The sequence below is a fragment of the Malaya genurostris genome, chromosome 2 (genome assembly GCF_030247185.1).
Source record: "Malaya genurostris strain Urasoe2022 chromosome 2, Malgen_1.1, whole genome shotgun sequence".
NCBI classification, from domain to species: domain Eukaryota; kingdom Metazoa; phylum Arthropoda; class Insecta; order Diptera; family Culicidae; genus Malaya; species Malaya genurostris.
Genome location: NC_080571.1, coordinates 128,528,660 through 128,556,535, shown reverse-complemented (window position 1 = coordinate 128,556,535; position 27,876 = coordinate 128,528,660). Strand labels below are relative to the sequence as shown.

Sequence of the window (27,876 nt, the reverse complement as noted above, 5' to 3'; positions counted from 1 at the left end):
CACTGAGACCAAATCTAGTTTTTAGTTTGATGTCACACAACTTTTTTTTGCTTTCGATTTTGATTTTTTAACCGTTAAAATGACCAAAACGATAGCAAATTAAGTCATAGATACATACTAACAGCACAACATCAAATTGAGTTCTCTTTTTGATTTCACACTCTACTCGGGATGTTTGATGTAGGCCATGTTTCGCACAAAGCAAATACATTACATTTTTGACTATGTTATGAAACTTTGAATGAATCAAGTTTTGGCATGATGCTTCGACAATTCCACAGCAGGACAGTCATTTGCGGCGGATGAAACTATCCATCAAATGATACAAAATCTGAAATAACTGGCCATTGAGCTGATAACTGCTTCCAAAAAGTTCTAGCTATTGGAAGGAATGCCGTTATGATGGTCTTTATAGGTTCAGAAATATTGAATGCTGCGAGAATCCATTCTACAATTTCTGAAAGCTTCAGTAATCCTGTTGGTGAATGTCAAACGGAACCCACTGGATTATTGTCTTTTCCTGTACTAGTTCATGGTTTGGTTTGTGAATTTGACAAACCAGGAGGACCAGTAATTAGTTTTAAATTTGTTTTTTGCCTTTCTCATATTGAAAGGTTATGCAATCACTTGAAAACCGACTAGTGAAAATTGGCCCGGAGGGCCAAGTGTCATATACCATTCGACTCAGTTCATCGAGCTGAGCAATGTCTCTCTCTCTGTGTGTGTGTGTGTGTGTGTGTGTGTGTGTGTGTGTGTGTGTGTGTGTGTGTGTGTGTGTGTGTGTGTGTGTGTGTGTGTGTGTGTGTGTGTGTGTGTGTGTGTGTGTGTGTGTGTGTGTGTGTGTGTGTGTGCGTGTGTGTGTGTGTGTATGTGTGTGTGTATGTGTGTGTGTATGTGTCAAATAAACTCACTAGGTTTTCTCGGAGATGGCTGAACCGATTTTGACAAACTAGGATTCAAATGAAAGGTTTCGTGGTCCCATACGGAATTCCTGAATTTCATCCGGATCCGACTTCCGGTTCCGGAATTATAGGGTAAAGTGTGTTCAATATTGTACACCGTCACTTAAACCGGCGAAACAAAAAACGTAAAAAATTTTCTAAACTGGTCTCAAAACTACACAAATCGATAGTCATTATCAGTAGGCAACTAATCAAATCGATTCCGGCTATCCTGATTCCCGGTATCCGGTTCCGGAAGTACCGGAAATAGTGGTCATATATACCAAAATGGTTCTCACTCACTTTTCTCAGCGATGGTTTGACCGATTTTCACAAACTTAGATTGAAATGAAAGGTCTCCCGGTCCCATACGGAATTCCTGAATTTCATCCGGATCCGACTTCCGGTTCCGGAATTATAGGGTAAAGTGTGTTCAATATTGTACACCGTCACTTAAACCGGCGAAGCAAAAAACGTGAAAATTTTTCTAAACTGGTCTCAAAACTACACAAATCGATAGTCATTATCATTGGGCAACTAAACAAACCGATTCCGGCTATCCTGGTTCCCGATATCCGGTTCCGGAAGTACCGGAAATAGTGGTCATATATACCAAAATGGTTCTCACTCACTTTTCTCAGCGATGGTTTGACCGATTTCCACAAACTTAGATTCAAGTGAAAGGTCTCCCGGTCCCATACGGAATTCCTGAATTTCATCCGGATCCGACTTCCGGTTCCGGAATTATAGGGTAAAGTGTGTTCAATATTGTACACCATCACTTAAACCGGCGAAGCAAAAAACGTGAAAATTTTTCTAAACTGGTCTCAAAACTACACAAAGCGATAGTCATTATCATTAGGCAACTAAACAAACCGATTCCGGCTATCCTGGTTCCCGGTATCCGATTCCGGAAGTACCGGAAATAGTGGTCATATATACCAAAATGGATCTCACTCACTTTTCTCAGCGATGGTTTGACCGATTGCCACAAACTAGGATTCAAATGAAAGGTCTTCCGGTCCCATATGAAATACCTGAATTTCATCCGGATCCGACTTCCGGTTCCGGAATTATAGGGTAAAGTGTGTTCTAGATTGTACACCGTCACTTAAACCGGCGAAGCAAAAAACGTGAAAATTTTTCTAAACTGGTCTCAAAACTACTCAAATCGATAGTCATTATCAGTAGGCAACTAAACAAACCGATTCCGGCTATCCTGGTTCCCGGCATTCGGTTCCGGAAGTACCGGAAATTGTGGTCATATATACCAAAATGGTTCTCACTCACTTTTCTCAGCGATGGTTAGACCGATTTCCACAAACTAATATGCAAATGAAAGGTCTTCTGGTCCCATACGGAATTCCTGAATTTCATCCGGATCCGACTTCCGAATCCGGAGTTATAGAGTGCGTACTAGAAGAGTTTGTGTGTCATGTTAGTTGGTGGCCGTACGAACCGACTTTGACTATACCGGTTCTCGGGTTCCGGTGCCGGAAGTGCATATAATAGTTAACCCATTTCGTTCTCTTAAGGATGGCTTACGCAATCAAAGCACTGTTTTATTCTGTATGTTATGCATAAACAATCACTTGGTTTCTTTCAAAAATCGAAGAGAAAATTTTTGAATAGAATACCACAATATTATATGTACATGAGAAAGGCATCATTACACCACTAGGTGGATTAAGACAGGTTTTTATATTTTACACGGGGATCTATTTTTGAAGGTGTAATTTTAGGTGTCTTTTTTGGTAATTTGGAAGAGCACTTCTTCTTCTTAACAGAACCTTGAGGAGTGACTTCACCGTTTTCATCAGAGTCAGATTTTTTTTTGTTTCAATTATAGAGGCTTTAACATCTTAGGTCATTCGCCTCTTCGGACCAGAAAATCTTTCTGACCCTATGTGCGGGGTTGGGAATCGAACCCAGGCGGGCTGCGTGAAAGGCATCGACTATCCCATCACGCTATATCCGTCCCCTACAGAGTCAGATTCCTCTAGCTGTAGATTCTGTTTCGAGTGGGGGGTCATCAATAATTGTTTCAAGCATTTCTGCATATGTGCGCTTAGATCGTGCTTTTAAAGAAAGCTCAATTTTTTCTTTACGCCACGCAGCGCATACTGAGAGATCATGAGGTTTCCCCCCACAATAAACACATTTTTCAATATCTTTATCGCAAATGTTATCCTTATGGGGCCCTTGATATTTGATACATTTAGACCTATTACTACAATAAGTAGGTGTATGCCCGAATTTTCTACGTGCAATTCGTAACATGCGGTACGAAAAGCCGAACAGGAAGACGAATTTTATCGATACAGACATGGCTAGGCAACGCAGATCCGGCAAATGTCACTCGAAACGAATCTGGGGGACAATAAGACCTATTTTCATCAACAATAGATGCTGAGTACAATTGCTTGCACTCGAGTATCCTAGCTCCCTCAAGCATGGAGTTTTCGAAACGACCAACTCTATTTTTAAGTAAATCATCGGCTGTCAGACTTGCTTCAGTTACAACATGGTCAATTTCCACCTCCGTCGATGGAATATAAACTCTATATTCAATAACGAATAATTCACAAGTTACAATTTCGTTTGCCTGTTTCAAATCGTTAACAACAAGTCGAATTTTATCTATTAACTTTAGAGATTTCTACAATTTCAATCCTTTGTAATTCGCATCATGTTTAATACCTTTTCTTTGCGTCGAAAATAGACTATCCATGGTAAGGTAAGTATGGTCCAGTGGTACCCTCTGAATAATGTTTAGCCCTTAGAGTATTTAAACTCTTGATAGTATCCGGAATCGGATTCGGATGATCTTCCATGAAATCCACTACATTTTTTTTTTGTAAATAATAATATCAAAATGAAAACTTATAGTAAAATTTCGATTATAAGAGAAATAAAAAAAATTATGTTAAATTAAATCTACCTTGTTGCGCGGCAGCCGTTAACTCACGAGCCAGTATAATCGAAACACAACCTCTTCGCTTGAATGGTTTTTACTGAATGGTTGTCAAATGTACTACTGAGAGTGACTTCGATTTTCTTTTCGTTTTCATTGTTATTCGCAGTCTCTGTTTCGTTGCCAGTTCCACAGTTTGCGCCTTGTTGGGCATTAATGGCAGTTACTAGTTAGTTCGTAGATGAAAACATTTTGAATCAGGAGTACTTGATTCACTAGTTACCGTTGCTGAATATGTTTTTTTGTCTTTTTAGCAGGTTTGCCGTAGTAAGTAATTTGTTCACAAAACTGACAAGTAATCAGTTGATTCCCGTAATTTACCAGCAATTTACAAGGATGTCTTCCGCCTTGTCCAAAAATCACGTAAGATGTAATCGCCCTATGTAGTCGCAAACAAAACACTCGCACACCATTTCGGATACCGGGGAATGATTTCCAACACACTTCCCTTTCGATGGAAAGAATTTCTCCGTACTTTGACATATGTTCTCGAACATAATGTTCATGTACACGTACTTCTATTGCACGTATACAGGGATTTTGTATTTTAAGTTGTTATCCTCAACACTTTTTTCGGGTTCGGGTCGGGTACGGGTCGAGATTTTTATTTATATCGGGAACGGGTCGGATTCAGGTTTGGAATTAAAATTTATCTCGGGTTTGGGTCGGGTACAGGTAGAAGTTTTTTGGCATTAAAAATGACTTACCTTTTTTCGTCATAATTTTGAACGTTAATTACTCAGTCATTTGTTGATGAATTGATATAATTTAACAATCAAAGGATTCGAAAACTTTTAACTTAAACATGTATGGTAACGTCGTTTCAGTATTTCAATAGCATAATATTGAAAAAATGGTTAGAATTGACCTATGTTTTCATTTTTTCTTGTTCGACATAGGAGGCTTTGCGTCATGCATAAAAACACCGCGTCATTCTGCGTAGTTCGAAGAGGAATCTATAAATATATGCTGCAAATCATTTCTTGATTTCAGTTGATGCTTGATTGCGAGTGAAACAAGTAGCTCGTCCAGTGAGGTGATGACTAGATTGTATATGCGTTCGCTCGTTGGATTGTCGGTTTTGCCAACTCTTCACTGTACGAGACTGGGAGACAGTTTGAAAAATTGCAAAAATAACCTTTTTCTATCATAATTTTAAATGCTTAGAACTCAGTCATTTGTTGATGAATTTATATAATTTAACTATCAATCGATTCGAAAACATTTAACTTAAACTTATGCGGTAACGTGATTTAAGTATTTCAATTGCATACCATTGAAAGATTGGATTGAATAGACCTATGTTTTCACGAACCAATGACAGTCTCAGTGAATGATGTCAAACTCTCGTCCGATTTGCGCAGTATGAATTATAGCCCAAAAAAGGGAATCTATAAATATATGCCCTAATACATTTCTGCTTTACTTTACCCATGGCTTATCTTGATTCTCCGGTAACTAGCAGGCCATCTTAGAATTATCGGCGATAGATTTTTCGAACCTAATTTGAAGCGCTTGTATCTCTGTGATTTATTGATAAATTTTCCTCATTTAACGTGATTCGAAAAAGTTTGAAAATGTTTTAATTTGTCAACGGGTAATTTGCATAGTGAAATCTCCATTTACATACGAACAACACGGTGGCGCGCAAATAAATTCAGTATAAATTTGTGTTATGATGATAATCATAGATAATTATTTTTCATTAAATGTGGCTAAATACAAAGAACTATCTCTCAGCATAATCCCTCAGACCCTATTATTAAACCAAACAATAATCGTGTAACCTAATTGAATAGTTAGAAATTGATTTGGTCGTATGAAGCATAATATTTTGGTCTAATCTTGCTTCCAAGAATCTTATAGAAGGGATCCAGACTAAGTGTAGCGAAAATAATGCAATGAAAATCGATATGCAGTATCGATTTGAACAAGCTGTTGTCCCACCAGGAATAAAACGCTTCAAAAGATTCGGAACTTAGTACAAATAAGTTGCACCGACTCACATATATAGAATTATCAGATGCAATAAAATACAGTATTAGAGATGAACTTAAGACAAGCTGATCTGCGATTTTACATGTATCATTTAAATCCTTACTAAACTCGGGTTACCGCCAGTTTCAGTTAAATTATCATTTACATCAAAACAACAAATGTCTTATCACTACATGCGTTGTAACAATGATAATGTTCGTTCATGTATTAATAAAATCAAGTTTCAATATGAACAAAGTTAAGGAAAAGTGAAAATCAATTAAAGTAACAAAATATGTTCTGCGAACTGTGTCACATATTTTCTTCCTTGTATTGCTGCCATTCTATTTTCAGACACTTTCCGAAGATTGTCGATTATATTATATTATATTATATTATATTTAACGAAAGATCATTAAAATTACACTATTACTGAGTTTATTGATTGACGATTATTCAAATTTTTCACACCCAAATTTTTCGATCAAAATATTAAAAATCTGCTCTAATCGCTGTTTATAAAATGATTAAGTTTGTAGAGAACGCACAAAAAAATTGAAAATTATTATGATATAAAATTGTTTCATTTGTCCAGATTTATATCTTGAGGTTGTTCGTATCCAAAATTGATCTTTAAAGTAACTTTGAAATCATCATAATTGACTTTCATTTAAAGGATATTTTCCAAAAATTTTCAAATGTAAAAATTTGTTGAAGGCATAAAATATAGAGTAGAATCAATTGTTCTGAAATTATTTTTTGTCATTTTGATCATTCGCCAAAAATGTAAACAGTAAAAGTAAAGCAAGTTTTTAAGGTGAAATGTAGCGTCATAAAATGCGCGCAAAATTTTATCCGCTTCAGTTGAACGAACCGTCGCACAAAGCATACCTAGAAAAACGGACACATAGAAACAAAAACTTTTTTCAATGATTGAGCGCAGTGGGTTTACCTCTCGTTATATTGACTTGTAAAAAAAATTCTCAAAAGGAATGTAATTCCAAGACTTCCAAACCCAGACATTTTCCTGGTGTGGATTCAGTATTCTCCCAATACGGCTCCGCCACTCCTTGGCTGCGAAGTCTGTTGAAACAAATGGTCATATTCAACAATAAATGTAATACCAAGACTTTGCTTTGCTTGACGACGTTTATTCGAGTTGTTTATTATTATTGTTTGTATCAAAGGTTAATGAACGATAATGCTTGGCTTGTATTCATTTCATTCAGTAGCTTGTCAATGATGAAGTTATAGTTTTGCTATAAAAATTGCTACAATCTAAAATAATACCTGTTATACGATATTACACAGCCGAGCTTTATAGCTTCAGCAACATCAATGCATTGAACTCAACAGAATTGGACATTATTAGCATTATAAATGACAGTTACTTAGAAAATAAACGATTTCTTACGATACCCATTGTATTGTATTCAACTCTTTTTTATTTCAACACAAAACCCAATGCTGCATAAATTCGCGTCATTATTTTATATGCATGCATTTTTTTTTGTTCGCGATATAATGCCACCGTGCCCACCGTGCATTTCTCACACCACCTCAATACGAAACAGCAGCGCGCAAGCAATAAAAAAAATGCGGAAAAGTTTATGTAAACTTTTTCAAATTTCGGTTGTTTTAGCTAATATTTTATAATTTTGAGTTGCATTTTCAGATTCTTTGTGAAATTCTGCTACAAACACTACTTTTCACTTTTAAAATCATCCCCGTGGAACGGAACAGTAACCGTTTATACATTTCAAAAACCAATTACGGCTCGGCAAAGCAAAATTTCAAAATTCTAAGAATACTTAGTTGTGATAAATTTGATTTCAAAAACTTAAGTGTTTTTGGTTTTTCGAAAATCGATCTAGTTTTTGAATAATTGATCAAAAACGCGATTTTCGCATTCCGCTACATTTCACCTTAATTTGTGACTTTTAGTGCATCCATCATCTTCTTTAGTTTTGTATTTACTATGGGTATCTTAGAATTATTTCATTTTTAATGTAATCGTGATCGGTCGTGTCTTGCATACAACCCTCTAATTTTTTTTATTTTCGATCGAGTACGGGTCGGGTTCGGGTTTGAAAAAATATTTGTGAATGTGTAATTCATTTGTACTAAACCAGAGAGGACGCTTCAAAATCAATTTTAGAATTTTATTCTTAATCCTTTGAAACGTTTTCTTCCTGGTGGAACTTGATCAAATTGGTATGTATAAAGCATGGCTGGTCTGAAAATTTGTTTATAAATTAATAATTTGTTCTTTAGACAGAGCATAGAATTTTAGTTCATTTGAGGATCAGTGTCGACGCTTTAAAAGCCTCCATTACAAAAGCATGGAACACGATGTCTGTTTCATACATTCAGAAGACATGCTCCCGATTCCGCTCTCGCCTGAAGAAAGTAATAAAGAACAACGGTTGCTACACACTATACTTTTTTTACGGGTGTCGGTAAAAATTTTACTGACTTTCAAACAGCTGAACAGTCAGTAAACAGTTCAGTAAAATTTAAATTTACTGAATGATTGGTAACTTGGATCGCCACAATGAACTGTCAAAATTTACTGACTTATTCATCACCTAATACCGAAGTTCGGTAAAATTTGCAAAACAAAACGTAAAAATTGAATTTTCTGAATTCTTCTATATTACTAAATCTGTAGTATTTGATACCAAATACTAAGAAATTAAAAAGGATCAGCGAAAAATAATACACATGTTTATTCGGTGATATGTTAAGTTTAATGATTTTTGAATACATTACTTAAGACTACGCATAAATTTTTCTCCCGTCGTTGTTAAGGCAGCAATGCCCATGAGCGAATACATATATAAATATAAAAAAAATTTATCCGAAGGACGACAGTCGACTTTCGCAACATTGTAGCACTCAACCAGTATCTTGAAGAAATATAGATAGTCGCCACTTATTTTCAGGCTCCAGTTTCTCCAGATTATAAATGCTTCAGAGTTGTCCGCAAACATGTCTCCTTTAATGTGTAATGTGGGTACGTCATATGATTGCGGAAGGATGTCATCCTGTGATGTATAAAAAATATTATTTTCGATGAAATTCTATACTGGAGAGGATTATCGTTGGCAGCGCCGGATACACGCAATCGTTTTGCTCCGCGACTCGGATTTTTCATCCGAATTATAGCTAGAGCTAGTATAGAAAATTTTTATATTAATTTCGAATATACGTTTTTCGACACAATTTATTTGCCGTTAGTGATGTGTGATTACGTTTTATGTGCCACGTAATGTGCCGTACGAGCCCTTCCACGTATCCCGGAACAGGTTTACGACAAAAAAAGCAAGTGATACACTCGTCAGACATTTTCGAACTTTGCTAAAAATGAGAAAACTTTGAAAATATTATAAATGTACTTACTGAACAGCTTCTTTACTTCTTCATCCGCAAGTAAGTCTAAAATATTGTCAATTTTAGCTGCAGTCTGCACTTTTCCGAAAAAAGCACTAATTTTTACCACTGTTAGTATTATTTGAACTTTAAAATGGCGACACTTTTGACAGGCTTTATTTTCTCCGAAAGCGTTCAGTGAAAATTACTGAAGCTCAGCACTGTTTACATATTTTTTCGGTGTTTATTCATTAACCACTGAGAATCGGTGATTTTTTTACGGAATGATTTAGACGTGATGACATTTCAATGTTTACAACATACGTCAGTAAAACAAAAAACAAATTTTCAGCAAAATTATCATGGAATTACTGACAACTCGTGCAAATTTTACTGATGTCGGTAAAATGGAATTATTTAACGATTTTTTCTGCTAAAATTTCCTTTCACAGATTAAAAGTATTAAAAAAATTACCGAACAACAAAATAAGAATTCAGTGTGTACGTCGAATAATGTAAAGTAGAAAGTATCCATAAACTAAATCAATTTAACCATGAGAAAAAGATCTTGTAATATAGTATATAGATTTTCGCATTTTTTATGGTCCGTACTATACATGGCACATACTTACACAATGATAAAAATTTGTGTTCGAGCTTAATGAACACCGTGCAAATTCACAGAAAAGGAGATGTAAAAGTAGGGATTAGAGAAGATCAGGATGTGTCTTGATAATCAATACGATCTCAACAGAAAGTAAGTATGTTTTGTCTTCATGTTAATCTGTCAAGTCATATGTTCTCTGCATATGCAAAATTTCAGTATATCTTATTTCTTAGTGAAAATGCATATACATTAAACAAACAATCCTCACATCTGAACCGAAGTAAATCGATATCATGTTTGGATGATGTGCGTTTACTCGCAAAATAAGCTCCCTACAGTTTCTTTTGAAAAGTTATTTCAATGATCAAATAAAGTCAAATTATCAACACTTGAACAAAAAATACAAATTCGATTGCAGGGTTATGGGTGTTGAAAATTTAAACCCGTCGCACAAAGATGAAAAAAAAATTTTCAAAGCTGGTGTGAAAATTTTCTTATGAGTACCGGGCCAAAATATATTAGAGTGGCCAAAATACCTCCGTTACCCTATGAGTTCATGATTCAATATAATGCCTTGAATTGATGGTGGCTTCACACATACAAACATATATGAATTCATGATTAAATAAACTCACTACGACTATACCGATCTCCGGTTCTGGAAGTAGTATTGAAAACTGAGTAATGAAATGTAGAAGCAAAAGTTTTGCTGGGCTAGGAGAATCAACGAAAATAAAAAATAATTGGTGACCTAAGATCACTGCTGAACTAAGGATCACTGATCTCTTACATAAAAAAATCACTACTGATTTCATCACAAGTTATCTTAGCCAAGGAAAAAATCATCGTTGCGAAATCACATCTGATCTCTATGTGATTTTAATCTTGTATGATCATGATCATGTCATGTCGAGATCAGTAAAGATCTAATTTCTAAACAAAAACATTACTGATTTGATCGGAAATGATTGAAGTAAGAAATCATTTCTGATGTGATCAGAAAAAGTGCACGGAGGGGCGAGTAAATTAGCGAAATTAATAAATTTGCCTGATGCCTTCAAACGGTTGAACTTATGGTGTGCACTGATAATTTTAGTTAATTGATATAAGCTTGGGTGCGCCAATTGCTGGGAATTATGGATTTTCGAACTTTCGGGAATCTAATGATAGGTAACAGATCGGCTGAAAAGTTCGTATCGTTTCTATGAGAGGGCGCCACTATAATTAAATCCATACCATTTTCAGTTAGTACCAACCTTCAAAAGATACGTGTATAAATTTGACAGCTGTCTGATTATTAGTTTGTGAGATATTGCATTTTGAGTGAAGCTACTTTTGTTATTGTGAAAAAAATGGAAAAAAAGGAATTTCGTGTGTTGATGAAACACTACTTTTTGATGAAAAAAAGTGCCGCCGATACCAAAAAATGGCTTGATGAGTGTTATCCAGACTCTGCACCGGGCGAAGCAACAATTCGTAAGTGGTTTGCGAAATTTCGTACTGGTCATATGAGCACCGAAGACGATGAACGCAGTGGACGTCCAAAAGAGGCTGTTACCGATGGAAACGTGAAAAAAATCCACAAAATGATTTTCAATGACCGTAAAGTGAAGTTGATCGAGATAGCTGACACCCTAAAGATATCAAAGGAACTTGTTGGACATATTATTCACGAATATTTGGATATGAGAAAGTTTTGTGCAAAATGGGTGCCGCGTGAACTCACAATCGATCAAAAACAACAACGAATTGATGATTCTGAGCAGTGTTTGGAGCTGTTATATCGAAATAAACCCGATTTTTTTCGTCGATAAATAACAATGGACGAAACATGGCTCCATCACTTCACTCCGAAGTCCAATCGACAGTCAGCTGAGTGGACTGCACGCGATGAACCGAACCCAAAGCGTGGAAAGACTCAACAATCGGCCGGTAAGGTTAGGGCGTCTGTATTTTGCGATTCGCATGGTATAATTTTCATCGACTACCTTGAAAAGGGAAAAACTATCAACAGTGACTATTATATAGCGTTATTAGAGCGTTTGAAGGACGAAATTTCAAAAAACGGCCTCATTTGAAGAAGAAAACAGTTTTGTTTCATCAAGACAATGCACTGTGTCACAAGTCGATGTAAACCATGCTGAAATTGAACGAATTGGGCTTTGAATTGCTCCCTCATTCACCGTATTTTCCAGATTTGGCCCCCAGTGACTTTTTCCTGTTCTCAGACCTCAAGAGAATGCTCGCTGGTAAAAAATTTAGAAGCAATGAAGAGGTAATCGCTGAAACTGAGGCCTATTTTGAGGCAAAGGACAAATCGTACTACAAAAATGGTATCGAAAAGTTGGAAGATCGCTATAATCGCTGTATCGCCTCTGATGGCAATTATGTTGAATAATAAAAACGAATTTTGGCAAAAAAATGTGTGTTTCTATTAAACGATACGAACTTTTCAGCCGAACTGTTAGTAAGCAGAGGTTGATTAGAAATCACACCGGTACGTACAGGTGTTGGTAAGGATTAAGAAAGCACAACACCGTAATTTCGCGTTAAAGAAAATGATAACCGATACCGAAGCTTGGCTTTGAAAACATCACCGAGCTCAAAGACATGTGCACGAGTTTTCAACTGTATTGAAAAAATCAGAATCACGATGCCGGTACGAAAGTCTGTTATTAGTGTTCGGTTGCACTTGACACAGCGATTGAATAAAAATTATAGCCACTTCACTAGAAGTATGGCAGAATCAATGAAAAAATTTCAATGAGTTTGTTTAGATAGTCTCATCGGAATTTCATGCTTCTTGGTGTATTTGGAAATCATTCAGCAATACCATGTTGACGAAGTAATATCAATAAAACCACGAAATAACATTAACATATATGCTGTGATTAATAACAATTATATTGATAAGAAAAACAAAGCATATAAATATCATATCATACACAGAAGTAACAGGAGTACAGGTTACTGTGCTCCTGTTACTTCTATATATTTAATTCATATTAAAAAGCGCTTTATTGTGTTTAATCAAAATAGTACATGAAATTTCAACCAGTATCAACCAGCTGGAAGTAAAACAAAGTCCTTTGTCGAGGGGACGGGTTTAGCGTAATGGGTAAGTCGATGCCTTTCACGCAGCCCACCTGGGTTCGATTCCCAACCCCGCACATAGGGTCAGAAAGTTTTTCTGGTCCGAAGAGGCGAATGACCTTAAGGTTAAAACCTCTATAATCGAAACAAAAAAAAGTCGTTTGTCGCTCTAAACACTATGTGGTTCGAAATGTTTTTGCCTTTCTCTATAGAAAAGTATAAAAATTGTTGAAAAACCCGACTTTCGAACGGAGCCTCGGAGACCCATAGTGTTATATACCTTGCGACTCAGTTCGACGAGATCAGAAAATGTATGTGTGCGTGTTTACTTTTCGAAGATATTTTTATCGCTCAATTTTCTCAGAGATGCCTGGACCGATGGGCATAGGCTCGTTTAAAAGCTACTGTCGGGCCATTGATCAAGTTCGAAGATCCAATGGCTGTGACTCTTGGTTCCGAAGATATGATTGTATAAGTGACGTAACCGATATTTTGACGCCAATATTTTGGTATCATCCCTAATTTCGAAAAACGCTAGTTCCGAAGATATGATTGTATAAGTGACGTAACCGATATTTTGACGCCAATATTTTGGTATCATCCCTAATTTCGAAAAGCGCTAGTACTCAAAAGTTTAAGCACCTCGAAAAAAGTCCCCATGCTAAATTTGAACTAAATCAGGTAAGGGGTGCTGCCCGGCGGTTAAGGTTTGAAGTATATGGAATTTCCGAATCTCAACAAAATTTTGTTTGAAAAATTCGACTTTCTGGGACTTTGAGTCGATTTTTTCATGATGATACTAAATCTCGACGTTCCAAGCAGTTGTAAGACACTTGACACCAACAATTTGTTTCGATTTCGGAATTTTTTTTCAAAATCTATGAAAATTCCGCCAATAGGACTAAGAAGGTTCTTTAGATTAGCATAACTTTAGCACACTTGGCATTTGCTTGGTTGGAAAAATGATGCCGACTATGTGACTTAATACTAAAGCATGCTTTTGTGAACTACTCGAATCAATCTGAATCAGTTGGTGTCAAAAATGAGCAAAATTAGTGTCGTAAATTATTTAATATAAAGATAAAAAATATTTTCATGAGACTGTTTTGAAGAAAGATAAAAACCTTCATCGAACCTTCAGATATAAATAAATAAATGCTAGTCATTTCCTTCTTTTAATGTTGTATTCATTTTATTGCGAATCAAACAAGCGGTTGCGAAATCGAACAAGGCGTACGTCAAACGGGAATATATGTTGAAACTATGTAAACCGTTCCGTAACGAAACCGCAATTTTTTTCAACCTTGGTGATAAGGAGTGTTAAGGAGCATTCAAGGATACAAAATTGACAATTTTGCATGATTTTGGAAGTCCCATTGACACACGTTATTTTTATTTATAAATTCCTGTATGATTGCTGTTGCGATTAATTTTCACATCCCCAGTTGGGGATCAACGATTTCAGATGTAGATCAATCGGCACTCATATCTGATCTTGATCATATGTGATTTTCCTACACCAAGATCAAAGCTGATCGAATTATCCAATGACTGATCCTACATGAATCAAGAGTCATTTTAGCTCGAAATCACTACTGATTTTGTGTGACGGAAGATCTTTACCGATTTTCATCGATGTGATTTAAAGATCACTGACCAACTTATCTTAAAAAGATCAGATCAGTAGAAATCTTTATTTGGAAAAATTACAAGCGATCTTCTTCGGCTGTGATCTCGAATTGACGAGCGAAATCGATTTCTAATTTTTCGAATGTAATATTTATCAAACTACGAAAAGCTTCTCAAGTTACTGTAATCGAGTTTCTAGTGAAATATTGATAGTATTTATTGATGAAATTCCAACAATAATCAACAGTTTTGTTGAATAACAAATATTACCGCCGGTGGTGTTTTTTTTTCTATAATGTTATTTTACTCCCCTTCTACCTTCTTCTTGTTGTATAAACCTTTCCTGTTTCCATTTACGTAATATGCACACAGTCCCTTTTTTATTTTTACGTGTTTGCGAAAGATATGTAACTTGAATATCAAATCAGATCAGAACTACTGCTGAAATGCAAGGCATAAACTTTTCTTATGGGTTATGTTCAGCGGTGCCGGATACTTTTAGTGTTATTTTCGTAGATTAATATTTTCCTCGGAAACTCCAGCGGAGCAAAGCAGGGAACTACCCTTTTTCTGGTCGCCAGGCGAACCGTTTCCGTAAATTTCCGTATAACAAAACCAATTTCCGTAGATATCCGTAGATTTTATCCACGAATACGTACATCCATAGAAAATTTCCGAATCCGTAGATTTACGGAGATTTCCGTAGATCTGGCATCGCTGGTTATGTTGAATGATAAATGATGTTTGAATGAATACACCAACATGTCGCAGTACGACTTTATTTTATTTTGGCGCTGTATGTTTCTAATGTTGCAGACTCGCTCTGGTCCTTACCGCACAGCTGGAATAGTTCATTCGTCGATGTTTGTTATTTTACTACAGTTGCAATTCTTCGATTCTCTTTTTCAACTTCCTTCCGTTTTTTTTTCGTTTCGTATATACTTATTTCATACTACACCTTTTCGACTCGTGCTATGCTCGCGCGCTTCGTGCTCATTCTTCTGTTACACGACATATCTAGGGGACATAAGCGCACTTTCGTATCGACAAATTTTAACGGACTTTTCCCCCTTGTTGAAAAGAATGGTTGCTGTTCATTAAAACGATGAGGGTGAACATATTTTCCGTTTAAAACCGTTGCGCATATGTATTTGGAACACCGTCGGGTTAGGATCACTGAAAGCGCTAGTTATATTTTGAATATAGTGTCAATGTTATTAATAGTATTACTGTACTTATTATTCGTATCGATCATATTGATTGCAAATTAAATCCAATTATTACAAAAAATGTCGCGTCATAACTACACTAATCCAGCGTTTTGTCAACAAAGTGAGTTTTTTCCGGAGAAGAAAAATTCAGTCAGTACTAGAAGTGCATTTATTTCACCCGCAAAAATTCAACGGAGTGAATTGACCAGATCGTATAATCGTATCAGTGCATCTACATTAGTGCGTCAAAGTAGCTTCGCATGTCATGGGCAAGAAAAGCTTAGTAGAAACGTTTTACCCCCTGAACCAGGTCCTAAGCCAACCGAGCCGGGCATACATGGAAAATACGCCTCCAGTACATCCATTATCGCTCCACGATATTCATCTTCATCAACAGCATTGGATACATCAATTGGCATTAAACAATCTATCGGGCAATATGCTTTAGTTCCAGTTGAAGAGATATCCCTAAATGACAAAAGCAAATACGCAATTTTACCTGAATCTTTAATAAAATCTACCAGAATTATCAAAAGCCAAGACAATTTAGATCGGTATTCGAGTACGTCTGAATTGAACGATGAACAGATAAATCTTTTTGATCAATTCCGCAGTTTACCTCCTCTGTCGTCCCCGCCAAATGCAATCAATCAAAACAGATTAAAAAATGCATTCTCATCTGATTTTGGTAGTAAATCTTTTGTTTTGTATGATCAGAAAAGTAATCAACGTTATGAGGTGGTTCCTACCGAGGATAATGAGGAGCTGGTTGACCCCAATCACGAAATCATACAAATGCACAATGGAAGAGCGCATCGATACGCCGTCATACCCGCAGAGGACGACGAAACGTGTCTTACGGAAGAGTCAAATATATCATTCAAACGACCACAGCATCCTATTAGGGAAAATGTTGGCGATAATTTCAGTAAATCTCAACGTAACCTAACACCTCAAAGATATTCTTCGGCGGACACATCATCACCTAAACGAAATGCTCTAGCAACTCAAATGCTACATGAATTGCTAAACACTCCACGGCGAAATGAGTGCACTCCCAATACCTCTCCTCAACGACTTGACGTACATCCTAAAATTATCGCCAGCACACCTAAACGCAATGAGTTCAAGCCACAAAAACTTATTTACGACCCTTATACACATCAGCAGAAGGCACGCGCGAAGCTGCACAAACTTCAGTGTGAGGCAGCTGCACGAACGACAGCTGTTATTACGCCTCGATTAAATGTAAATGGTACTTACGGGGAAACCTCGCCATCACTTGATCAGATTGACAAGTCCTGGCAGAATGCTAGTTTTCAGAAAATAGCTCATGCTTCAGCAACTATTGGTGCAGTGTCACTTATGCTGATTCTTTGTGGTTTCATGAACTCAGGACTAAGTCTCTATTTTACATCTAAGATTGGCCGTGAATATTTTCTGGACGTAACCATATTCGCAGGTTTTGCTTCGATCGCATTAGGGATATTGGGATTCAAATCAAGACGATGTGATTGGTTGCCGAATCGGAATTATATATCAGGTAACATAAACGTTTAGTGTATTACCACCACTAAAAGAAATTCACAAGCTTTCAATATTTCGACAAATTGACCTTATATTGCACAATATTATGTGTATATTTGCTCTCTCACACACTTTCTCTCTGGAGTCTTGTAAATATTAGTGAAATAACTGTAATTCTCAGAATAATTTAGTCACACCAATTTACATAACATTCAATATTTGCTAGGTATTTTAACGGATCGAATTTTCTCGTAGCAGATGTATATCAATATTTTGCTTGACTTTTTATTAACTTTGAGCAGGAAGGTTCAAACATAGTAGTAAAGTAAAAATATTGTTCAATAACAAGATAAGAAAAAGTGAATATTATGAATTTTCAATAGTGGTGATCATTAAGTTTCAACTTCAGGAGCTTAAAATCTTATACAAACAGTTGAACTAAGAAGTCAAAACACGATTAAAGCCTAGGGTTTTATCTGTTTTATACTCTTGTTCTCACGGGTACTTTTATTATTTTTGTATACGATTTTATTGCTTTTTATAGTTTCAGAAATCTATTACCTTTTAATTAATCAGGTTACATCCTAGTGACTGTATTCTCGTTGCTGAACTGCTGTGCTCAGCTGATGTTGATGACACTACATCCGTTTCCGGGAACTCCATTGCACGATGTGACGACAGGAATTATATTAGGACTATCATCACTAACATTGCTACTGATTAGTTTGGGAGTTATAACATCTCGATGGTGCCGGGCACCTCCACCAGATAATCGCGTAGCTGTATGCTAACTAAAGACTTATTTATGTGTTATTTTACAGGATAATTTCTGCAAAGATAGGATATTTATATTGCATTAAGTAGTTTAGATTAGCTTTTATTTAATTAAGAAAAAATACAAAATTCATGTATCGAATCAATGTTCTTGAAATAAAAAATTTTTGAAAAAAAAAAACAAATACAAAAAAGCAGCGATGCAGCGACAGTTCCTCACGGTTAAATAGGGACAATTTGAAAGATCATTTCAAAGAATGTGTGAAAATTTTTCAAATAATGATAGCTTTCATTTTTTACAAAAGTAATTGAAAGGATTGTTTTTTAATGGAATATAACATACAGTTTTTTCGAAATCGCCGTAGCGTTTGAAAATATGTTCTTAAATTGTATGCAATCGCCGCTTTTAATAAAATTCACATTCATGAATGATTAAAAACGATTCGTGATGCGAAAAGCTAACAAACAATCATTTATGGATTTGTCTTTAGTCATTACCATCGGTTTTGTTCCAACTGCATACAATAAGTAACTTTCATTGTTTTTGTCGAAAGAATTAAAAATCCGTATAAATTTGAAAAAAATGTGCTCATTCCGCCTAGCAAGTAAGGTGATGCCGTTTACATCACTTTGAATATTATTACATTTGCATGAATATCCACAGGTACCGGTTATCGAACCCAGGTATCGGTTATCGAAAATATTTAGCAAGGGTTAAGATTAGAGATAGGCAATTCGTTTGAGGATGGTGTAAAAGAACTGTTACTTTTGACAGAATAAGCGAACGGAATCTCGTTTCCAAAGAATTGAAGTTCGAAATTCTTTGCACAACCAACTAAATTAAACGATTTTCACAAGATGCACTATCAACACCTACAGGCTACAGGTTTTTAAATTTTTGGGAATTCGTATCCTTTGAATTAATTTAGTACAGCTGAATAAATGGTAATAACTGAAACTAATAATAACAGTTGTTACAGTCAAAAAATACTAATTTGGGAATTCGTCTGGAGTAATTATCGTTAGATTCGTTAATTACTTTTATTATGTTTTTTTTTTGTGAACTGTTGCGAATAGTCGAGATGATTCAAGAAACATTCGAATACGTAAATTTAAGTTTCGTCTTAGACTCATCAGCGCGTAGTAGTTTATGTTAAACTGTTCCCTTTGACCTCCCAAGTAGCACATTAAGTTGCTGTTCTGTATATTTCTACAGATTGTGCAATTTATCAAATTAGTTCATATTACTATTGTAGTAATTGTTGTGTTATGGAAAAAGCGTAATTTTTCTGTGTTTTACAACATATCTTTAAGTTCTTCCGTTGTCACGAATATTTATTCACAATTATTGTGCAACTGATACAAAAACTCATGCATCGATCCCACTACAAATGCAGCAATTAAATCAGCGAAAAAACAATTGCGAAACTCATGGGAACTAATACGTAATGTAAACAAGAATTGAATTGATGTTTACAAAATTTCTAATGAATAAGTTTCACATTTGATTTTCTATACAACTCCCCGTAACACAAACATGGAGCTTTAAAAATATGCTGCACACAAATAAATGGTAATAATACATATTGTAAAATTGATCATTTATGTTTTAGTAAATAGAAAATCGACAACGAACTACATTTTTATGGTGAAACATGTCTTCGTACGCCTGAAATTTTCAAGCGCCTTCGAATGTACGTGTTTTGATGATTGCACATCAATTTCTATGAAAATAACAATCTATTCTTTTCAATGAATATGATCGGGAGAGTGTTTTAAATAAGTATAAGAAAGTTATCAAACATTCATACACCTTTTCAGACGATTTTAATCATATTGATGTTTCAATTAATCTGAAAAATCTTGAAATGAATTTTTCTTCAATATTTTCCAATATGACATCGAGGGTACCAGTGTGTTGAAAAGAAAATGGTTCACCCAACGTAATGATTTATTTTACCTATATAAAAGGAAATATAAACATGTGAATATTGAAAAGAGAAATTTTTGTTTTTATTTTTATCAAAATAGATGTTTTTATTTTTTCAAACTAGTTGACTTAATCAACAATACAGCTTAGTCATTCATCTTAGTGAACCCGACTTTTATGATACGCACTGTAGGTGTGCTTTAGTTGCAAAAACAAGTTGCTCAAGCGGTAATATATAACTAGGAGAGTAACTTTGATGAACGTAACTTTTCGTTCAATATCTTTGAAAAGTGATGTCAGGTCTGTTCATTTTTTTTGCGAAATGAAAACCGAATACAAATTATTTGATTAATTTTTGTTTTCCTTACGTATGTAATGCTGTATTTCTGAAACTTTTATGATAATATTCTCATGTCGGCAAGTTTTAACTAAAAATTAAGAAAACTGCACACACTGACCTAATATTTCATGAGGCTGTCAAGACAATGCGGACTCGGCAGCAAGATAGTTTTTATTGCGAGGTTTTCAATTCGGCTTATCAGTTTTTGCCTTGCAGAGAGCATAATTTCACTTTTTGTTTTCTTCACAAGAGATATATAACCATTTCGGCATATATTGAGTCCGACAGCCATTTGGAAAATTTTTGATAAGTTCAACAATTGTTTTAATTACTTCGTTTTTACATGACGATATAAAAATTTTGGCAGAGCTTCTATAACTACTAGTGCATCGTAGGCAAGTTGGTGATTTGCTGCACAATTAAATTAGATATACTTAAAATTGTAGAACATGATTTTTTTCGGTATTATCGTAAAACTTAACAGGTATAAGTTGCACAACCGATTTTAATATATTTAAAAATCTTTTTGAACTTATCTAACATAAAAAACAATTCTAAGACAGTTGTAGAACCTCTTGAAATTTCAATGAGTTACATTAGCTACTTGTGCTGACTGTTGAACATAAACCGCTAGGCAGACGTGAAGTTAAAGCTATTTGCAAAACACTTTCTTCATATTACACCTAGGTTTAATATCAAAACTGACATCTCGAACGAAATCAAGTTCCGCCTTGCTAGCCGTACAGATTTTGGTAAGTGTAAGGGGTAAAAGGGTTTTTAAATTAGGGGGTAAAACCCTTTTGCTCCTTAAACTTTTTTACCAAAAGCTGTACGGCTAGTAAACCGAAATTTGTTTTCGTGCGAAACGTCAGTTTTGATATTACACTTAGGTGTAATATTAAAAAAAGTGTTTTGCAAATAGAATTAGCGTTACGTCTGCCTAGCGGTTTATGTTGAACCGACGACACGACCTGGCACTCGTCTATCAAAACTGTATCGCAAATTTAACTACCCCTCAGTAACTGGTAATGTCAAAACGTAATCCCTTGGAAAAATGTTGAAACTGGCAACACAAATTGATAAGTTATTGATTTTGATCAACAGTTACCATAACCTTGATTACTGCATTTTGAGAAATGTAAGCAAAACAAACTGCAGATCGAATATTTTAAAGCGAATAATTAAAATCGACTTTCCGAGTGTGAAATCCTTTTCCCGTGGAAAGTTGCAGCTGCTTCAGCATCAGAGCAGTGGATTGACTAGTCATTCGGAATGGGTAAAAGAATTCTTCTTTCGTGAAAACTGAGAAGGATCCACTTGCGATTGAACGGCTTGAGTGTCGAACAATTGCTGATGAAGAAGCGAAAAGAATTTCTAAATCATACTTTTAAAACTCATAAGAATAATTCATTATTATTAACCGTGTATTGCACTTATTTTCAGAAGAAACCAAGTGAGGGAGAAACGTTTTCTTCAAGCAAAAGTATGCATTAAACAAAAAAAATATCTTGTAACTTAAAAAAAACTTTCCTTTACTTCTAGAATTTTGTTGAATTTTTTTTTCTTGCGTAACTCTCATTGTTATCAAAAATATTGGTTTTGTTTTTTAACCATGCATCGATTGTGGCACAATGAATTAGATGATGATTAGTACAGTTGCCTTGAATAAGAAATATGTGCTATTTTTGTAGAAAATAACGTAATGTTAGTTACTTTTGTTTGCTTTTTATTAATTTTGTTTTCTTTTCATAAAAATATTTATTTTATAAATCCGTCTCTTGAGCTTTGCCTCTGTAATGACTGTTAATGTCCCACTTCAGGAGCACTGTAAAGAATAAAAATGAATCTGAAGAAATGTAGAAATATGCAATAAACAGGTTTCTCAGGAGAATGTTTGGAGCGTTATGATAGTATACACACAAAAGAATTAATGCTCTCAAAACACAGAAACAAAATTTAAGCACTCACTTTAATCGTACTGATGATAGAATGCACTGAACTGGTGCATAGGGAACCAAATAAAAAACCTATGGAACGATTCCACAACTTTCTCAAAAATTTTGTTCAATTATTCTGGGGATTCTTGGTAACTAGTTCATAGCAACTAAAGCAGTGTTGCTCTAGAAGATTATTTTAGTCTTTATCAAGGGGTCGCTATATTTGTGGTAACTGGCGGTAAATCGTTTACGGACAATTTTAATGCAAATTTTTATTCGGAATGCCTGGTCGTGTCGTCGGTTGAACCGTCAGTTCGGAGGCAGCAGTTCAATATAAACTGTTACGCAGTGATGAGTCTAAGACGAAACGTAAATTTAAGTAAGAATGGTTATGTGCACCTAGCATAAATTAGGGAGTAAAACCCTTTTGCCCCTTAAACTTATTCAAATACTAATACGAATATTTCAAACTTTCCGATCAAAGTACCAAAGAGTTGTTTTTTTTCAAAATTTCGGAATATTACCAGATCTTAAAGTTTCGTGTTTTGCTGAGACATATAGCAAAAACGAGAAAAGAATCAGTCTCCCGGTATATTTTATTCCTCTTGTTATCGTTTATAATTTTGATAGAAATAGCTTAGAATATGCATAACTGGAAAAAACATTAATACAATTTAGGTTCACCTAATTTTAGTTATTATTTTTATAAAAAATTTTATTCAGCCCTGTCTGCGTTCAAGCTTCAAAATATTTTTTTTTATTGGATTTATTGTCACCCTTTTTCTTGGGGGAGAGAAGCTTCCATTTTTACTCAGTGAGGATTAAGGGGCTCTTTATTCGTGGCTCGGCTTGTCACCCATAGCCGCATCGTCTGTGTTGTTGTCAAACGTATTGAGAGTGGTTTTCGTTTTTATTCTCGTTGTTGTTTGCTGTCTTGTGCTCATTGCTACTTGATGTAGATGCGCCTTGCTGTACATTGACCGCAGTTACTATTTAGTACGAAGGTGAAGGCGTTTTTAGAACAAGAGTGCTGGGTTCACCAGTTACCGTTGCAGAACGGTTGTCTTTGTCTTTGGTTGAAGATATCCTTTTCGCAGTTTCAGTGCAGGGTTTACCGTAGTGTGCAGGTTGTTCACAAAACTGACATGTAATCAGTTGATTCTCATAAGTAACTAGCGATTTACAAGGATGCGTTCTACCCTGACTTGGAAGAATTTTTAGTGTCAGTAGGATGATAGTACTAGCCATGCAATGATTCTGTACGATATGAATCTGCTGCGAAGTCTGTTAAAACAGAAAGGCTAAATTCCACAAAAAGGAACGTAATGTCCAGGACATTGCTTTGCTTCCGTCCTGACCATAAATTACATTATAAATATGTTATGGAAATATGTTTCCCTTCTATAAAAATCATTATAGATTCTTCAATTACTATTAAATCGATGTTCAATTACTATTAAATCGAAGTTAGTGCAAAATGACATAAAGAAAAAAGAACACATAATAAATGTGTTATGTGCAACGTCCACAAGTACATGAAATCGTTTCGTAGAATGCCACAGCAAAGCCATGGTATTACATTCCTGTAGTGCTATTTGACCTTCTGTTTCAACAGACTTCGCAGCAAATTCAGATTGTACAGAACCAGTACATGGCTGGTGCTAAGATTCTACTGACACTACGAATCCTTCCAGGTCGGGGCTCGAACATACGACAACTGATTTGTAAGACCAGCGCCCTATGCATTGAACCGCCAACTCGGGACAATATAATGCCATAACTAACTATTTATTTTACTATTCTGATAATTAAAGCAATTAAAGCAATAAATTAAATTGCGATATAATAAACCCAACTCTTCTTTTATTTATTTCTAAGAATAACAGGGAAATATTTTTCCCATGAAATTATAGGAAACTTATGCACCCTGCTATGTTTTGCTGATAATATTCTCTTAATTTACACCCTAATATCTAAAATATTGTCTTGTACTGACATATTTCGTCCTGTACATCTTATTATCGTGAAAGGGTTAAGCCTTGTTGAATTGAATCTCACTTCCTTCGTTAACGTGTAGATGCATTCGTTCTTTTAGCAAGATTTCAATTTCGTTTGCTGCTTAGATGCGAACACGAACTGATTCTTAAGTAATATTTAAATTTATTTATATGTTCGATTAACTGATAAAATATAATCCGAAAGCATTTTTTTCCAACCCTTTAATGGAAGTTTAGAAAGAGCTGTGATATCGATGTTACATTTATCTCAATAAAATTCTATTGTATGCTTCGTATGCTAATACAGTTCTATTTTATGCTTCGATCAAGTAAGTATAAGAGATGGTTTTGGACGGAACACAAAATTTAAAAAATCAGTACTTCAATTTCACTAGAATTGTTACGAATGAGCTCAAAGGGTTCAGTCGGAATAGACATACTGGGCCGTATGAATAAAATGTAGTAAAGTCTGTTGTTTGTAGTATCTTCTCAAATACAAAGTCCACAGAGTATAACGCGGTTTGGTATGAATAAAAAAACATGTTCGAACATGTAGTTAATGCTTCTTCCGAATTTAAGCACTTACTGCATATCGTATCGAAACAGAAAAGCAGGCATAAGCATGCACAAAGCAAGCAACGTACTTACATCTGTAAAAATGCAACTTTTTTAATTTCTGTACTTCACTTTATCAGCAAACACACGAGTAGCGACCTCTAGAGCTACCTAGTGATGGGCGAGCGCTCGTAGCAATGAGCGAACGAACTACGACTCTTCAAAATTGAACCGCGGCTCTCGAGCAGAGTTGCCATTTCAAAATCTGCGTTTCAACTTTGAAAATCTGTGTGTCTGTGTACGCCCAAATTTGATTGCGTTGTTGGTTAAACGATGATGTTTTCTGATGGAGCTGTCAAAAATACATAGAACATTTATCCAGCAGTGAATTTTCCAAGAATTCTATCGTAATAGGAGAAGAAAGATTTTTTTCGAAATGGAATTTCAACTTATTTATTTCAATATCCCGCTTTCCCGCACACGGACACCTCTAGTTGTGAAACACAATTTTAGATCGCCCATACCGCTCATGCATTTCCGTGGTTCTCACGCTCACTCTCTCGAACCGCTTCTCCACATTGACGTTTATTGAAAAAGAGCCAATGAGACGTTCAATTGAACCGGCTCTTACGAAAGAGCGTTCGGTTCAGAGCCGCTCATTGAAATGAGACGTATTGTCCATCACTAGAGCTTCCTACCGAAAACTTGTAGTAAATACTACAGTTTCTAGCATGTTTTGACAGGAACGTGCTGCGTTTTATTAATACGGCCCACAATGTCAATGAGGAGGGTGCATGTTTTAATCATGACTAAGCAATTAATAGATAAACATAGAAAAACTGTTATTTGCTGCCGACGCACTTTGAAAAATTCTCCGAGAATGGTAATGAAAAATCTTTGTGCGACATATGATAAGTAAAGCAAAGTTAGGGTACTAAATTTCGATACGGAAATTCACATATATGACCAAAATATTGGCACCCTAATGCACATATACGTGCATATTTGAATACATATATAAATAAAGTAAGACACGTAAATTGAGATTTTGGTGTATCTGACTGAAATGAGCGCAAAATTTGAAAACATAAATATAATATCATAAAAATAACAGAACTACAACATTACATACGCAATGAAAACCAAACTCAATCAGAAATATTCTATATTGTTTGCATCTTGCTGAAATAATGAGCAGATCTGACATCACTTTCAAGATATATTGAACGAAAAGTTAATCAAAGCTACTTTCGTATGTATATATTATCGTTTGAGCAACTTAAGTAGTACCCGCTAAATAGAACCCGCTAAGATGAATATACTGCATTGTAGTTTAATTCAACTAACTGGATAAAAAACAAAACGTAAATCATTTCCAATTACGAATGTCAAATTTCCTGAAATATTCACATATTCATATTTCCTGCTATGTAGATAATATTAATGATTAGGTTGTTTCAACCCTTTTTCTCAACACACTGTTACACAAAGAATTTTCAAATTCATTTGATTTTGATTTGATCAAAATTGTCTGAAAATTTGCAATAATGTTTGAAAATTATGTTATGCTTTCAGATGATTCTGAAAAAAAGGAATAACATGTTATATTTACAGAAATTGGTGTACAACCATCGAGACACATTTATTCAAAGGCGCTTGGAAATTTTAGGCGCACAAATACATGTTTTATCATAAAAATGCAGTTCATTGTCGATTGTCTATTCGTATATAGACGAACGATCAATACAATATTTAGAATTATCATTTATTTATATAGAGCATGTTTTTCATAATTAATGTTCTTAAAATGACCAGTTGTTTTGAAAAAACAAATGTAAAACTTATTCATTAGACATTATGTTTTAAAGTTTTTGTAAACACGAATTCAGCTCTTGTTCATATTACGTAAACGACTGGACAATGCGCAATTCAGGCCCCAATGTGGTTCTTAGCCTCTTGTCCAGTAACTCCTATCCCTACCTCCCCGCGATGCCGGCTGGGGTACGAGTAACCATAGGAAAGATCGGGTAACCAACCCCGGTGGACCTTTGTCGTATGCTGACAGGAAAGGGGAGGCTTGCCTTCTCTTTACAGAGAGCGAGCCTACCCGAGCGTCTGTTCACCATGTTGGGGCGGCTCGAAACAGCGTCTGTTCTTCATGTTAGGAGCGGCTGATTACCGTCCTTGTGTCAGTGTGAGACTCTAAACAGTGCTGACACGATGGACCTCCGGCGAGACAGGAGGTTGGTGCAGGCCTAACAAACCGCCCCGAAAACACATGTTACGAACGATCAAAAAGGAACTACGACTCGGAATAATCGGCAAAGACCTACGCAACGAACAAAGGACTACGATTGGAAGCTTGGCACATGGAACTGCAAATCGCTTGGCTTCCCAGGATACGACCGAATGCTGCATGATGAGCTTCAAATTCGCGGCTTCGATGTCGTAGCACTGCAGGAACTTTGTTGGACGGGACAGAAGGTGTGGAAAAGTGGGCATCGAGCGGCTACTTCTACCAGAGCTGTGGCACAACCAACGTTCTAGGAACGGGATTTGTAGTGTTGGGCAAGATGCGTCAGCGCGTAATTGGGTGGCAGCGTATTGAAAATCAAGGGCCGTTTCTTCAATTACAGCATCATCAACGTGCACTGCCCACATGAAACGAGACCCGATGACGAGAAGGAAGCATTCTACGCGCAGCTGGAACGAACCTACGACAGCTGTCCACGGCGGGATGTAAAACTCATCATCGGCGACATGAATTCTCAGGTAGGCCGGGAGGCAATGTACAGGCCCGTGATCGGGCTGGAGAGCCTGCACGCGGTAACAAACGACAACGGTCAACGATGCGTAAACTTTGCAGCCTCCCGAGGAATGGTAGTTCGAAGCACCCTCTTCCCCCGCAAAGATATCCACAAAGCCACCTGGAGATCAACTGATCAACATACGGAAAATCAAATCGACCACGTTCTCATCGACGGGCGATTCTTCTCCGATGTCATCAATGTC

The 27,876-nt window shown here is 35.8% G+C and overlaps 2 protein-coding genes across 12 annotated transcripts in view; both read left to right on the top strand.

The window, feature by feature from the left end:
- LOC131430826 (cytospin-A) overlaps nt 1–27,876 on the top strand; it is a 176,799-nt gene that overhangs the window by 112,014 nt on the left and 36,909 nt on the right. The gene's annotated exons all lie outside the window — the stretch shown is intronic.
- On the top strand, nt 14,969–20,035 carry LOC131430828 (uncharacterized). 2 transcript variants are annotated; one of them, XM_058596050.1, is made up of 2 exons: nt 14,969–17,347; nt 17,920–20,035. In XM_058596050.1, exons 1-2 carry the CDS (start codon nt 15,883–15,885, stop codon nt 18,120–18,122), a joined length of 1,668 nt encoding a protein of 555 aa, XP_058452033.1. In that variant the 5' UTR covers nt 14,969–15,882; the 3' UTR covers nt 18,123–20,035. The 2 variants fall into 2 exon arrangements, with proteins under 2 accessions (XP_058452033.1, XP_058452032.1); XM_058596049.1 differs by having other exon boundaries at nt 17,908–20,035.

What these genes read in the sequence shown, in the direction of transcription:
- LOC131430828 (XM_058596049.1), top strand. Translation starts at nt 15,883, where the DNA reads ATGTCGCGTCATAACTACACTAATCCAGCGTTTTGTCAACAAAGTGAG. An exon ending in GAATCGGAATTATATATCAG is followed by an intron (nt 17,348 to 17,907) that starts GTAACATAAACG and finishes TTAATTAATCAG; the next exon opens with GTTACATCCTAGTGACTGTA.